Source organism: Dendrobates tinctorius, unplaced genomic scaffold, assembly GCF_039654945.1.
Source record: "Dendrobates tinctorius isolate UK_male_01 unplaced genomic scaffold, ASM3965494v1 ptg000258l, whole genome shotgun sequence".
Classification (NCBI taxonomy): domain Eukaryota; kingdom Metazoa; phylum Chordata; class Amphibia; order Anura; family Dendrobatidae; genus Dendrobates; species Dendrobates tinctorius.
The window spans coordinates 2,627,066-2,644,305 of NW_027361925.1; the positions used below are offsets into that span (position 1 = coordinate 2,627,066).

At 45.6% G+C, this 17,240-nt stretch overlaps 1 protein-coding gene across 2 annotated transcripts in view; it reads left to right on the top strand.

The window, feature by feature from the left end:
* Positions 1 to 11,359, top strand: part of NHSL2 (NHS like 2) — a 236,978-nt gene extending 225,619 nt beyond the window's left edge. For both annotated transcript variants that reach the window (XM_073558774.1, XM_073558775.1), the window contains exons 7-8: positions 962 to 1,091; positions 1,183 to 11,359. In XM_073558774.1, coding sequence (XP_073414875.1) covers positions 962 to 1,091; positions 1,183 to 1,495 — 443 coding nt within the window. In that variant the 3' untranslated portion in view covers positions 1,496 to 11,359. The remainder of the gene's footprint in view (positions 1 to 961; positions 1,092 to 1,182) is intronic.
* The last annotated feature ends 5,881 nt before the right edge of the window (positions 11,360 to 17,240 follow it).

Here is a 17,240-nt window from a genome sequence, read left to right on the forward strand (position 1 = left end):
ACCCAACGCACATGAGGGGCAATCTGGCCAGGGGCCCCCGGATTCTCAGGGCCGGAGAAACAAGTTAGATTGCCCTCAGTGTTAGTAGCGTCCCCCATCTACCTCCGGGCCCCGATGCAGCTGCACATGCGGTATGTCTGCCCCTGTTTACGTCATATTTCATGTCACTGCATTTGATGCGGGCTCGCACACCGAGCCCACATCTTTCCCCGCACATGATGGCTGATTTAATCTGAAAAAAAACAAGCCCTCATACGCTATATTGATGGAAAAATGATAATGGTTCTGGCTCTTGGAAAAAGGGGAGGAAAAAACGAAAACTGAAAATGTTCATGTCATTAAGGCTTTAACACCTAAATGTTTCCAAAGATGCCACGTGTTTAAGAGAAGGAACCTGACTGTTGTTCAGGTGTCTTCTGCTCTGAAGTTGCATGTCACTGTACAACACGAGTCAATGGAAGGCTAAAAATGTGCACAGAAGACGTCTGGACATCTTTTTTTGAGCATTTTATCAGCATTTTTGCTTGAAAACAAAAAAGTTTTCAGATTCTTCATTATTCAATAGAGTTAGAGAAAATCCAGAAAACACCAGCAAAAATCTCATCAAAAACACTAAAAAATGCTGTAGGTAAGAAACGATGAAAAATTGCTCCTGTAATAATGGTAAAAAAACACTAAAAAATACTTCAAGATAAAAAAAGTCGGAATTTTGTGCAGTGGCTTCGACTTGTAAACTTGGCATTTCACACTCCCCAATACAATGTGCAGTTTGTCCATGTAGCCTTCTGGAGGAGTATGGCGGTTCAACACACGGCTCACCAACAAATTCTCCGTGTATCCATCCAGCTGGAGGGTCATGGCGGCTCCGCACAAGATTTCCCTCTGTGCTTTATATGGTTTATAATATTGGGTTCAGTCGGACTTTGCCTACTGTAATACGTCATTTCACTGTGTATTATAGGAAACCACGTAGAAATGCAAGAAGGAAACAAATGTGTCTCCAGTAAAACGGCAGACTCCATCATTGAGGATGACGATGAGGTGTTCGTGAGCTCCAGGACCACTGAGGATTTATTCACAGTCATCCACCGGTATGAGTTCCAGTCGTGTCGGCACAATCTGTCCCAGACACTCCTTATATATGGATAATGTAAACTTTGCTTCTTTTCTTTGTTTTCTCAGATCAAAAAGGAAGTTACTTGGTTGGAAAGACTCCGGAGACTCATTTGGGAGCAGACAAAGTTCGGTGTCACCAGTGAAAAATTCATCAAGCTCAAACACTGACTCTGCGTATGGCACCTTGAGCTTGTGTCGGACTTCCAGCAAAAATGAAGACTTTAAGGCTCTTCTCCAAAGGAAAGGCAGCAAAAGCAGCTTGGGTAGCCGACCATCAGCCGCAGAGCTGCTGAAAACCACAAACCCTTTAGCCAGAAGGGTGATGAATGAATTTGCCCCAGAAATGGAGAAAAATGGCAACACGAAAACCTTGCCTTGATAACGTTCTCAAAGTCCTGAAGAAGCTGCAGTTTGTTCTTGGATAAGAGACTATATGCCAAAGGTGGGATGTACTTACCATGTGTGGACCCTGGCCCTGCACCGTGCATGAACTCAGTGCGGAGGCCACGTTCAGTGGAGGATAGCTGATTACACAGGATTACACAGGATCCGGATCCTCCTGAATTTAGCTTATGGGATCTAAATACTAAGGACAGACCACAATCCCTCTTGTGATACGCCGCCACTTAAGAGATAAAAAATGTGACAGAGACATTTCTCTCCGGAGTTGTACAGGAATAAGCGCATGGAATCCAGATATTATTTTACAATTACTATTCGCTTTGCATTTTGAAGTATGTATTTTATTTTCTATGTACTTCTCCCCATCAAGGAGGGAGATTGTGAACAAACATTACAGCCATTTATTTTATGGAAAATGTACAAGTAGTGGAACATGACAGACTGAAATTGCGGAACTCTATCTACCCTAAATATCAGCAGTTTACTGTGAATATAGTCCCATTGACATAAAGAGGAACCGCCATGTTCTATTTTATCTCATAAATCAATAATACAATGTGAAAACAAACAACTTCATACCACAACTTATGAGAAAAATCTGCCTCTTTCACCTCCAGGACTGTTGTTTCACGCTCCATTCATGGGTACAATCTGTATTCAGTGAGCACAGATTTTCCCAGGAGTTGACAGTTGGTGCTTGTAAAACTCTATGGAGAAGGGAAGGAAGAGCTGAGAGAAGCTAGAGGCAGACACAGACATACCACGACAGACATAGTGCTCCATAGAACCTTCCGAGCATCAACTGTCATATCCAATCACAGCAATGGAACAATCTTTAGTCACTGAAGACAGATTGACAATTTTGAAAAATGAAATGTCAGGCCAGGAGGAGAAAGAAGTGAATTTCTCGGATAAGATGTATTACAGTGTTTCTTATTTTCACTGTTGACTTATGAAACAAATTCAACATTTAAAAAATTCCCACAAAAATGATATAATGGAAACATTCTATTCTGTAGCCATCATGGGACACCGTCCCCTCCGCATACTGTATGCATCTATGAATGTAACCATTGCTCACTTTAATATACCTTTTAGTAGTGGTGGTCCGTCACATGCCGGCTTATTACACGTCTCATGGTTCAGTCTCTAGATTTAGTGGCCTTTAATCTATATACAGTGAGGGGAGTAAATGTGGGCGATATCAGACAGCCTTTCTCTGATGCCCATGGAAGTCTTCAGTGTTGGAGCTCATATGGCAGTGCCGATAGGATTCAGGACATGTAGATACTGGGAGCGCCCCCTCTGATATTGTCATGTATTACAAGTTCCTATATCTTCTCACCTTTCCCCTACGGAGGAGCCACGACATTGGCCATTGCCAGGACAGCGATGTTAATATAATATCATCTGTGAATTGACAATCATAAGTGTGAGATAAAGTGCTGGTGATATCATGATCATGGCAGGCATGTATATACTGTACGGCGTATATTGTATGGATATGGACTATAAAGGATGACATTATAAGAACATGATATATGTGGGTCATCATTCTCCTGACACCTCAGATAAGGTGACTACATTTCTATATGGTGGACTTTCATCTTCTACATCAGTCCCTTAGGGACCTACTAATTATGGATCCGTTCTGTTCTCATGACTGGGAAAAGATCACAATATATGTACTAAATGGAAGCTATGGCAGATAAATATCCATCATCCAAGCGGTAAGGGCAACAGATATCAGTCACGTCATCAGCATTTCATGCTATGATGGATTATGGGTGAAGTGGCCACTAAGGCGTCTGCTTAATGTAACCATCATCTGTGGACAGTAATTGCAGAAGTTTAATGGATGTCATGAAAGCCTACTGAGAATGGCCCACGTCACCAACTATTGAAAATGCCAACCAATGTGCCCCATCACCAAATATTGAAAATACCAACCAATGACAGCCGGTCACCAACTATTAAAAATGCCAACCAATGTGCCCCATCAGCAACACCAACTACTGAAAATGCCAACCAATGATACCCATCACCAACTATTGAAAATACCAACCAATGATACCCATGTCCAACTATTGAAAATGCCAACCAATGACACCCATCACCAACTATTGAAAATGCCATCCAATGACACTCGTCACCAACTATTGAAAATGCCATTCAATGACACTCGTCACCAACTATTGAAAATGCCAACCAATGACACCCATCACCAACTATTGAAAATGCCATCCAATGACACCCATCACCAACTATTGAAAATGCCATCCAATGACACTCGTCACCAACTATTGAAAATGCCAACCAATGCCAACCGTCACAACTATTGAAAATGCCAACCAATGTGCCCCATCAGCAACACCAACTACTGAAAATGCCAACCAATGATACCCATCACCAACTATTGAAAATGCCAACCAATGATACCCATGTCCAACTATTGAAAATGCCAACCAATGACACCCATCACCAACTATTGAAAATGCCAACCAATGACACCCATCACCAACTATAGAAAATGCCAACCAATGACACCCGCCACAACTATTGAAAATGCCAACCAATGTTCCCAATCACCAACTATAGAAAATGCCAACCAATGGCCCCGTCACCAACTACTGAAAATGCCAAATAATGACACCCGTCACCAACTATTGAAAATGCCAACCAATGGTCCACTATTGAAAATGCCAACCAATGTCCCCCATCACCAACTAATGAAAATGCCAACCAATGGTCCACTATTGAAAATGCCAAACAATATGCCCTGTCACCAACTACTGAAAATGCCAACCAATGTACCCCGTCACCAACTATTCAAAATGCCAACCAATGTTCCCCGCTACCAACTATTGAAAATGCCAACCAATGGCCCCGGTCAAAAACTATTGAAAATATCAACCAATGTGCCCCATCACCAACTATTGAAAATGACAACCAATGACACCCATCACCAATTACTGAAAATACCATCCAATGTCCCCATCACTATTGAAAATGCCAACCAATGACACCCGTCACCAACTATTGAAAATGCCAACCAATGTGACCCATCACCAACTATTGAAAATGCTAACCAATGGCCCCGGTCACTGACTATTGAAAATGCCAACCGATGACACCCATCACCAACTATTGAAAATGCCAACCAATGACACCCGTCACCAACTATTGAAAATGCCAACCAATGACAACCGTCACAACTATTGAAAATGCCAACCAGTGTGCCCCATCAGCAACACCAACTACTGAAAATGCCAGCCAATGATACCCGTCACCAACTATTGAAAATGCCAACCAATGATACCCATGTCCAACTATTGAAAATGCCAACCAATGACACCCATCACCAACTATTGAAAATGCGAACCAATGACACCTGTCACAACTATAGAAAATGCCAACCAAAGTGCCCAATCACCAACTATTGAAAATGCCAACCAATGGCCCCCGTCACCAACTACTGAAAATGCCAAATAATGACACCCATCACCAACTATTGAAAATGCCAACCAATGGTCCACTATTGAAAATTCCAACCAATGTCCCCCATCACCAACTAATGAAAATGCCAACCAATGGTCCACTGTTGAAAATGCCAAACAATATGCCCTGTCTCCAACTATTGAAAATGCCAACCAATGTGCCCCATCACCAACTATTGAAAATGCCAACCAATGGTCCACTATTGAAAATTCCAAACAATGTGCCCCGTCACCAACTATTGAAAATGCCAATGTGCCCCATCACCAACTATTGCAAATGCCAACCAATGACACCCTTCACCAACTATTGAAAATGCCAACCAATGACACCCGTCACCAACTATTGAAAATGCCAATCAATGTGCCCCGTCACCAACTATTGAAAATGCCAATGTGCCCCATCACCAACTATTGCAAATGCCAACCAATGACACCCTTCACCAACTATTGAAAATGCCAACCAATGACACCCATCACTAATTATTGAAAATGCCAACCAATGTGTCCCGTTGAATGAAACAGATGTGGTAGCCAAAGTATATACCAAAAATGGACCAGGCACCACACAATGGTGTATCAATATTAAAATATCAAACTTTATTGAAATTCATAGAAACAGTATGTGTAAAGAGATACTGGAATAAAATCTACCAATTACATCCTCAAATAGTGCAGATGTCATCACAGAAATCCACATAAACCAGAGGCGCCTCCCGAAGAAGCAGTGCGAAACGCGCGTCGGGGCAGAGGTGACAGCCGGGGCTCCTCCTCCAGCACATACTGGTATGTTACCTTGCAAATATTTTTACTATAACAGCTAATTTAACTTAGGGCTTTTTGGGGTATGGGCTAAGTTAGTACACAGCACACTTTATTAACTCACTGGTTTATGTGGATTTCTGTGATGACATCTGTACTATTTGAGGATGTAATTGGTAGATTTTTGCTTGCCCTATGTCATTTGTGATATTTATACCACGCGATTGTGTGGATTGTATCAGATTATTGTGCTGTGTTGTGGTAGGAGGTTCCATGGTTCAGTCCCTCCTTTTTAGTACAGTACCTCTTTGCACATACTGTTTTTATGAATTTCAATAAAGTTTGATGTTTTAATATTGATACACCATTGTGTGGTGCCTGGTCCATTTTTGGTATATACTTTGGCTACCACATCTGTTTCATTTATGTTCTGTGGGATATCACCTATTTATAGGTTAAATATAATGCAAGTGGGCATTTTTGTGATATATTTAATGTGCCCCGTTACCAACTATTGAAAATGCCAACCAATGGCCCCCGTCACGGACTATTGAAAATGCCAACCAATGACACCCATCACCAACTATTGAAAATGCCAACCAATGACACCCGTCACCAACTATTGAAAATGCCAACCAATGACAACCGTCACAACTATTGAAAATGCCAACCAGTGTGCACCATCAGCAACACCAACTACTGAAAATGCCGACCAATGATACCCATCACCAACTATTGAAAATGCCAACCAATGATACCCATGTCCAGCTATTGAAAATGCCAACCAATGACACCCATCACCAACTATTGAAAATGCCAACTAATGACACCCGTCACCAACTATTGAAAATGCCAACCAATGACACCCGTCACAACTATTGAAAATGCCAACCAATGTGCCCAATGACCAACTATTGAAAATGCCAACCAATCGACCCCGTCACCAACTACTGAAAATGCCAACCAATGACACCCGTCACCAACTATTGAAAATGCCAACCAATTGTCCACTATTGAAAATGCCAACCAATGTCCCCCATCACCAACTAATGAAAATGCCAACCAATGGTCCACTATTGAAAATGCCAAGCAATATGCCCTGTCACCAACTATTGAAAATGCCAACCAATGTACCCCGTCACCAACTATTCAAAATGCCAACCAATGGTCCACTATTGAAAATGCCAAACAATGTGCCCCGTCACCAACTATTGAAAATGCCAATGTGCCCCATCACCAACTATTGAAAATGCCAATCAATGATACCCATGTCCAACTATTGAAAATGCCAACCAATGACACCAACTATTGAAAATGCCAACCAATGACACCCGTCACCAACTATTGAAAATGCCAACCAATGACACCCGTCACAACTATTGAAAATGCCAACCAATGTGCCCAATCACCAACTATTGAAAATGCCAACCAATCGACCCCGTCACCAACTACTGAAAATGCCAACCAATGACACCCGTCACCAACTATTGAAAATGCCAACCAATGGTCCACTATTGAAAATGCCAACCAATGTGCCCCATCACCAACTATTGAAAATGCCAACCAATGGTCCACTATTGAAAATGCCAAACAATGTGCCCCGTCACCAACTATTGAAAATGCCAATGTGCCCCATCACCAACTATTGCAAATGCCAACCAATGACACCCTTCACCAACTATTGAAAATGCCAACCAATGACACCCGTCACCAACTATTGAAAATGCCAACCAATGTGCCCCACCACCAACTATTGAAAATGCCAACCAATGGCCCCGGTCAACAACTAATGCAAATATCAACCAATGTGCCCCATCACCAACTATTGAAAATGACAACCAATGACACCCATCACCAACTACTGAAAATGCCAACCAATGTCCCCATCACTAACTATTGAAAATGCCAACCAATCGACCCCGTCACCAACTACTGAAAATGCCAACCAATGACACCCGTCACCAACTAATGAAAATGCCAACCAATGGTCCACTATTGAAAATGCCAACCAATGTGCCCCATCACCAACTATTGAAAATGCCAACCAATGGTCCACTATTGAAAATGCCAATGTGCCCCGTCACCAACTATTGAAAATGCCAATGTGCCCCATCACCAACTATTGCAAATGCCAACCAATGACACCCTTCACCAACTTTTGAAAATGCCAACCAATGACACCTGTCACCAACTATTGAAAATGCCAACCAATGTGCCCCACCACAAACTATTGAAAATGCCAACCAATGGCCCCGGTCAACAACTAATGAAAATATCAACCAATGTGCCCCATCACCAACTATTGAAAATGACAACCAATGACACCCATCACCAACTACTGAAAATGCCAACCAATGTCCCATCACCAACTATTGAAAATGCCAACCAATGGCCCCCGTCACTGACTATTGAAAATGCCAACCAATGACACCCGTCACCAACTATTGAAAATGCCAACCAATGACACCCGTCATCAAGGAATGCCTGCATGGTACACGTATTGTACTGCAGGGCAGATTAGTCCAGGCTATAGTATTCACAGCCATTTTTGCATTACACTGACATATTCTGACACAATTTTGTGTCTGACAATTGGCACACATTGAACATATATAAGGAGACAGAAACATTACGGAAAAGGCGGAAGTGATGTGTTGTCCTAAGGTTGGGGGAGTTAGTTCATTTACGGGTTTACAGTAGGGCATCCGTCCATACAATCAGCTCCACAGCAAAAGAGACAAAACCACAAGAGTTTACAGCAAACTGCACCTTTTAAGGCAAGTCCAGGTGAGACACAGTAAGAAAACCTATGGGCCTGTTTCATAGTTGCATTTTCACCTTTTTTTGTCTGATTTCTGATGGTTTTCATTTGTGCCTAATTCTTCTTATAATTTGCACCTTCTTAATATCTATTTTACATTTGCTCACTGTTTTTTCTGTTCGCCGTTGTGGACAGATTGTGTTGCAAATATACACTAGTCCCCTGTGGTGATAACTGTGCACCAGATATTTTACTTTAGACTTTAGCGTTACTTTTTGTTCTAAAAAGTCACAAAACCAGTCGAAAATAAAAATAAAGAACATGTTTTATTTTGCACAAAATTCATGGAGCATCATTCTGAAGAATTTGCAGGACGATTACAGGCCAAAAATGAGAAATGCTTTACAAAACATCCGCAAATGATGAATTAGGCCCTGTGTGCTTCACCTGGACTTGCAGTAAAACACAACATTAAAGTCTTCTGTTACATGTTATCTGCTTTGGAGACTCCCTAACTGGAATTATAAGGTGACGAGGAGGAGAAACCCAACGATCTGTATTATGTAGGAAAACCTCACTGTACGTGTTCATGTTCCCTGTAGGAATTATTACATAGAACCTGCTCAATGTCTTGTCATGTGATGCAGGACAGGATGGTTCCTCCTGGGCAGAAGATGTTCTTGGTGACCACAGTCCACTCTGAGATAAGAATCGGAGCAGGAATTACCTAACGGGAAATACACATTTATTTTAAGCACCATTCTCGATAACCCCATTAATCCAAAATTATCGGCTTACACAGATAGACTTCATTGAGACGTCCGTTTTTCATGTACAATATTCAAAAGTTTTAGGCAACTGTGGAAGAAATGCTGTACAGCAAGAATGATTTCACAGAAGTGGTAATAGATATTGTTATGAATTAGCAAAACGCAAAATGAATGAACAAAAGATAAATCTAAACCCATCAATGTTTGGTTACTACTTTGTGCGTCAAAACAACAACTTGTTTGAGAAGCGCATCTTGAAATCCCAGTCTTTGAAATCTTTGTATGGGAGAGATCTTGCTTAGCAGTATAACTACCTTGTGTCTTGTTGCTGCACCCAGTCTTGCCATGGTGTTTGTCCTGTGATGACACTGTCTTCTACGACCTCACCCTGTAGCAGAGGTTGTCTGTTCCTCACCCAGTTAAAAGCCCCCCCGTGCACAGCTGTTTTGGATTTAGATAATGACTGTGCTTCAAAGAACATGATGCTTTTTATCACCTGTTTCGTATAATAAGTTACTCATACCCCGGACTATTATCTTACAAAATCCCTGACTTTGTGCAGTGCACTGTATGTGTTCTCTGTGTTTCACAAATAGGACATTTACCCATAGTAGTCTATGTGACCGTTCAAATATCTGTGTTTTTTTGATGACCAAGTATCCTGAAAAAAGGAACTATACTGTGAAAAATTCAGAACGCACACTGATGGCAGTAATAATCAGGCTGCAGATACAACTCCTTCAATATTTTAGCATATGAGAAAAAAAATAACAAAACTGACCAAACACTGATGGAAATTTGATCCAGCATATTTATGAAAATTGATCTGTTTTTTTTTTTTACATACAAGAAAAATACGGACGTCTGAATGAAGCCTAACAGATACACAGTTTTACATTCTAATAACATGAGCAAGAAAGGCCGCGTGCCTGGAGCTAAAGCCATCCATTTCTGAGGTTCAAGTGTCCACACATCATGAACATCCATTTTCCAACTGCCAGCATTAAAGAAGCTATTTTCTAGCACCACTCCAGTGTTCCTTTGTTTGTTTTAGCCCTGGAGTGGCGCTTTCAATGTGAGCCACCTGCTCCCTTCCTATACTCGCCTTCTAGCGACTTCATTTTTTACAGACGCCACTCTTTTCCTGCAGCTCCATCTTGTACCAGTAACTTCTGACTGGCCTGACAATATAAGTGTCTGAGAGGCAAAACGAGGCACCCATAGACTTGTATTGAAAAGCGCACTCCATAAAAGCTGCCAGCAGGTCACTTTATGCAGGAGACCGACTGGAGCAACGCTGGAAAAGAATGAAAGCGGCGGAAGCTGACTGTCGAACAGTGGGCAGGGGAATTACATATAAAGCACCACTCCAGAGGTGCAATAGAAAACGCGATGGAGTGGTGCTTTAAAGATGAGTTTTGTTTGCCTTATAGAGCCACAAACCTAAATATGAAGCCAGAAAACTGAATATTTTCCCAGAGTCATTGACCTTTTGTAAGATTTACATCACTTTTTGAAGCCCCCCCAAAACAGTAATGGAAACATTTATGCAATTTGTGTTCATCCAAAAGCTCTTAACGTTTGGCCAGTCCCAATTGGCTTAGTGTAAGGCATTTCCATAAAACAGCGAAGCCTGCGGAAGGCATTTGGACTCGTGATCTGTACAACTAATGTACAAATGGCCGTAATTTCTCGGTAAAAAGATGTCACTTTCTACTGGAAACCTTGGAGCTTTCTGCCATGATGATGTTTCCGATATATGTATTTTCATACTCTTGCAGTGAAGCGGGAGGTGACTTCTCTCCGGCCCACCTGGTTTCCCTTTGAGCACCAGATGGAGCAGCGTAGGAGCAGGACCCTCGATACCTGCTTTGGCGGGTGTCTCCCGTGTTGAGTGCCTGATGGTGGGGGTGACACTTCAGGGGTCTTATGTTATCTTATTCCAGGATTGTTTTTCAGATGTGAGGATGTGGCTTTGTGTGTAATTATAAATGTATTCATTCTGCCTTTTATTTTGCATCCAGGTAATAAAATGTATTGTTTTACTGATGATATATTCATATTACTTTTTTATTTATTATTATAGCGCCATTTACAGTGGGGAAAAAAAGTATTTATTCAGCCACCAATTGTGCAAGTTCTCCCACTTAAAAAGATGAGAGAGGCCTGTAATTGACATCATAGTTAGACCACAACTATGAGAGTCACAATGAGAAAACGAATCCAGAAAATCACCTTGTTTGATTTGGCATGATTTATTTTGAAAATTATGGTGGAACATAAGTATTTGGTAATTAACAAAAGCTCATCTCAGTATTTTGTTATATATCCTTTGTTGGCAATGACAGAGGTCAAACATTTTCTGTAAGGCTAGTTTCACACTAGCGTTTCTGCCGTCTGCGCATGGCCGCCGATAAGCCCCGCCCCCTGTCGCGCCCCCTCGTGACATCACCGCCTATTATCGCACATGGCCGCATGCGATCTGCGGACCCTATCTTTAATATAGGGTGCGCAGACTGTGCGCTGCCCGTGCGCTAGTAGGATTTTGCGCACTTTTGTAGGTGCGCTGGTGTGCGCCGAACACAGCATGTTGCATTTTGGCGCGTTCCGCGCACCTTCAAAAGTGCGCAGCGCACTCAAAAATCCTACTAGCGCACGGTCAGCTCACGGTCTGCGCACCCTATATTAAAGATAGGGTGCGCAGATCGCATGCGGCCATTTTCGATAATAGGCGGTGATGTCAGGAGGGGGTGCGGCAGGGGGCGGGGTTTATCGGCGGCCGTGCGCAGATGGCAGAAACGCTAGTGTGAAACTAGCCTGAGTCTTTACAAGGTTGGCACACACTGTTGGTGGTATGTTGGCCCATTCCTCCATGCAGATCTCCTCTAGAGCAGTGATGTTTTGGGCCTGTCACTGGGCAACACAGATTTTCAAATCCCTCCAAAGGTTTTCTATGGGGTTGAGATCTGGAGACTGGCTAGGCCACTCCAGGACCTTCATATGCTTCTTACGAAGCCACTCCTTCGTTGCCCTGGTGGTGTGCTTGGGATCATTATCATGCTGAAAGACCTATCCACGTTTCATCTTCAATGCCCTTGCTGATGGAAGGAGGTTTGCACTCAAAATCTCACGATAAATGGCCCCATTCATTCTTTCATGTACACGGATCTGTCGTCCTGGTCCCTTTGCAGAAAAACACCCCCATAGCATGATGTTGCCACCCCCATGTTTCACAGTAGGTATAGTTTTCTTCGGATGCAACTCAACTGTCAAGTGTAGCAAGAGTGGACCCTCTGGATCACGGTACCGGGATCCCTGAGGCGAGCTGGCCAGGTGGTGCCGACCCCTATACAGGGACCGTAAGGAGCAGGCCCGAAGGAGTCGACTACCGCGACAGCTGATACCAAGAGGGGCGGCTCAGAGGCGGATGAGACAAACAAGGCAAAGGGTCATTAGCGACTGGAGTCAGGAGTGACCGGAGTCAGGAGCGACAGGAGTCAGGAGTGACCGGAGTCAGGAGCGACTGGAGACAGGAGTGACCAGACGGGGCCAGAGTACCATACGGAAGACACACGATAATCAGACGCCTCCATGGGGGAGGAGCCGCCTGATATACCTTGTGCTGGAGCTTGATTGGTAATCACTCCACAGGGCAGGTGCAGCAGGGGTTAACTGAGAGGAAGAGCACGCGCCCGTGGCCTAAGGCGCATGCCCGGGACAGGAGCAGAGGAGGAGGAGGAAGCCTTGTGCAGGGCTTCAGGACGGGAGACCGGGGGGTGCCGTGCGGCTGTAACGTGAGCGGGGAGACCCAGGGAGCAGGAGCAGGCAAGCGGGACCTGGCATGACAGTTGGCGCCGGCCCCGACCTGACAGGCGGTGCCTGTACCGACCTGACAGGCGGCGCCGGCAGTGTGACAGTTGGCGACGGCCCCGACCTGACAGGCAGCGCCGGTACCGACCTGACAGGCGGCGCCGGCGGCATGACAGTACCCCCTCTTTACGTCTCCTTCTGAGGTTGGCCATGAATCGGTCCATGATGCGCGGAGCATCCACATTCTCTCGCGGTTCCCAAGACCTCTCCTCAGGACCGAACCCTCTCCAATCAATGAGGAAAAAGATCTTTCCCCTAACCTTTTTCATGGCCAAAATATCTCCTACTTCAAAGATGTCGTCGGCCCCTACTGGCTGAGGAACTACAGGAGGCGCAGGGCAGAACTGATTGAGGATGTCCGGTTTCAGGAGCGAGACATGGAAGGCGTTATGGATCCGGAGTGAAGCAGGCAGCCTCAATCTATAGGCCGTATTGTTGATGCGTCCAAGAATCTCGAAAGGGCCGATGTACCGGGGACCCCTTATAAGAAGGGATTTTCAAGCGGATGTGCTTGGTCGACAGCCAGACTTTGTCTCCTGGATGGTATAGTGGGAGATCCCTCCGCCTCTTGTTGGCATGTTTTTTCATCCGCGGCTTGCATAAGAGCCTCCTTGGTCCTCCTGCAGACCTGGGAAAACTCTTGGGAGAGGGCATCAGCGGCGGGTACGCCAGAGAATGAAGATACTGGGAGAGGTACACCTGGGTTCTGACCAGTGACCACAAAAAATGGAGACTTGGTGGTGGATTCATTGGAATGATTGTTATGGGCGAACTCTGCCCATGGAAGAAGATCGACCCAATTGTCATGATGGACGTTAGAGAAGTTCCGCAGGTAGGAGTTCAAGACTTGGTTGACCCGTTCGACTTGCCCGTTGGTCTGTGGATGATAAGCAGAAGAGAAATCCAGAGATATGCCCAAGAGTTTACAGAGTGCTCTCCAGAAGCGGGAGGTAAAATGTACCCCGCGGTCAGACACGATTCGCTGAGGAAGCCCGTGTAATCTGAAAATCTGATGAATGAAGATTTTAGCCAATTTGGAGGTGTGGGCAAGCCGGGTAATGGAACAAAATGGGCCATTTTGGAAAACCGATCGACTACTACCAGAACAGTCGTACATCCAGAAGAGCGGGGTAAGTCGGTAACAAAATCCATGGCGATGTGTTACCAAGGAGCTTTGGGAAAGGCAATGGCTGAAGGAGGCCGGAGGACAAGCTTCTAGGTACCTTGTTCCTGGCGCAAATTGAGCAGGAGGCCACGAAGTCTAACACATCTTGGTGGAGAGAAGGCCACCAGTAATAACGGGAAACCAGTGCAAGGGTCTTCTTGATGCCAACATGTCCAGCGATCTTGGAGGAGTGGCCCCAGCTTAGTACTTCTACCCTTTTGCCTTGCGAGACGAGGGTCTTGCCAGGCGGCACGGAATGAAGACTCACAGGAGCTACCGTGATAAACCAGGCAGGATCTATAACATGCGATGGAGCCTCTTCCACTTTGGGTGACTGCAGGGACCGGGAGAGAGCATCTGCTTTGGTATTTTTGTCACCGGGTCGGAAGCGGAGCTCGAAGTCGAATCGAGAGAAAAACAATGACGACCTGGCTTGTCTGGAGTTGAGTCTTTGAGCCGACTGGAGGTAGGCCAAGTTTTTGTGGTCAGTGAATATGGTGAAGAGATGGACTGCCTCTTCCAGGAGATAACGCCACTCCTCCAGCGCCATCTTTATGGCCAGCAACTCTTGATCCCCAATCGTGTAGTTACATTCTGCGGATGAAAATGACTTGGAGAAGAACCTGCACGGGGCCAAGCGCCCAGTAGATGTCTTTCGGGAAAGAATCGCCCCAGCCCCAGTAGAAGATGCGTCTACCTCCAAGACGAAGGGCTTGCCGACCTCTTGCCGATGCAAAACCGGAGCCGTGGCAAAGACCCGCTTCAGGGCGAGAAATGCGTCTTCAGCCTCCGAGGGCCAGATGTTCGGTCTAACTCCCTTCCAGGTAAGGGCAACAATAGGCTTGGTTAAAGCAGAGAAGTGCGGGACGAATTGCCTGTAGTAATTTGCGAAGCCCAAGAATCGTTGAATGGCTTCCACTCCGACAGGTTGCGGCCATTTGAGCACCGCGGACAATTTCTCTGGGTCCATTCGCAACCCAGAGTCCGTGATGATATACCCCAAAAAGGGTAGGGAGGTCTGCTCAAACAGGCATTTCTCAATCTTGGCATAAAGTTGATTCTCCCGCAGGCGTTGCAAAACCAGGCGAACACTCCTCCTGTGAGAGGACAGGTCTGGTGAAAAGATGAGGATGTCATCTAAATACACCACGAGGCACGAGTACAGAAGATCCCGGAAGACGTCGTTAACAAATTCTTGGAAGACCGCTGGGGCGTTACAAAGTCCAAAGGTCATGACCAAATATTCATAATGGCCATCCCGCGTGTTGAAGGCGGTCTTCCATTCATCTTCAGCATGTATTTGGACCAAATTGTAGGCCTCCCGTAGATCCAGTTTGGTAAAGATCCGGGCACCACGCAGGCGGTCAAGCAGTTCGGGGATAAGTGGTAGAGGATACCTATTCTTGACCGTGAAGTTATTCAAGCCTCGGTAGTCAATGCAAGGTCGAAGGGATCCATCCTTCTTACGAACAAAGAAAAACCCAGCCTATGCTGGAGAAGACGACTTCTGGAAAAAACCCCTGGCCAAGTTCTCCTGGATGTACTCCGTCATGGCTGAGGTTTCTGCAGGCGACAACGGGTATATTCTTCCCCTGGGAGGAGTAGCTCCAGAAACTAGCTCGATTGGGCAATCGTAGGCCCGATGCGGAGGAAGGCTCTCAGCTTTTTTCTTGTTGAAGACATCCGCAAATGAATGGTAGGCCACGGGAAGCCCCGGAAGGTCCACGGACACTTGGCACAGACTGGTACGGGTAACAGGCAGCAGACAACATTCTGGGCAAGAGTGACCCTAGCGGAGGACTTCCCCGGAGCGCCAAGCAAGGACTGGCTCATGCGACCTGAGCCAGGGTAGGCCAAGGAGCAGAGCGCGAGACAAATTAGGCAAAACATGAAAAGCAATTCTCTCCCGGTGTAGAGCTCCGATCTGCATTTCCAGCTCGAGAGTGACCGTGGTGACGGGAACAGGTAATGGCTTGCCATCCACCGAGGTGATCACACGCGGCTCTTCAATGGTGACGACAGGAATCCGAAACTTGTCCACCTCTTCCATCCGATGAAGTTGCCCGCCGCACCCGAGTCCACATACGCCTCCACAGATCTACGCTCCCGACCTAGGAGAATTAAAGCTGAGATAGTAAGTGGTAAGGGAAACAGAGTCACCTAGAAAGGCCTCTCTTACCTGGCCTAGGTGGACGGGTTTCCCAGCCTCTCCGGACAGAAATGCAAAAAGTGGTTGGTTGCACCACAATAGATGCATAATCCTTGCTCTAATCTTTCCCTGCGCCGCAGCTCCGATAGCTTAACGCGATCCACCTGCATGGGCTCCGGTGCAGAACTACTGGCAGGCTTGGACGAATGAGGACTGAAAGCTGGGTTGAACCTAGACGGGCCTCTCTCCCTGACTGTCTTGCGGGAGCGTTCCTGGAACCGTAAGTCAATACGAGTAGCCAGGGATATAAGGTCCTCTAAAGAGGTGGGGGTGTCCCGACCAGCAAGCTCGTCCTTGATGTTCCCCGAAAGCCCCCTCCAAAAGGCCCCTACCACGCCTCATTATTCCACCCCAGCTCAGAGGCCAGTGTCCGGAAGCAAATAGCGTACTGTCCCACGGTAAGAGTTCCCTGTCGGAGATTGAAAAGGGACTCCGTGGTGGAGGCCAGACGCCCGGGCTCGTCAAAGACCCGGCGAAAAGTATCCAGGAATTCTTGTAGGCTGGATACCACCGGATTATCCTGCTCCCACAGGGGGTTCACCCATGCCAAGGCCTCCCCCTCGAGATGGGACACGATAAATGCCACCTTAGCCCTATCAGACGGGTATTGCTGGGGCAGCAGCTCGAAATGTAGGCGGCACTGGTTAAGAAACCCCGGCACAATTTGGGATCCCCGCTATACCTTGGAGGC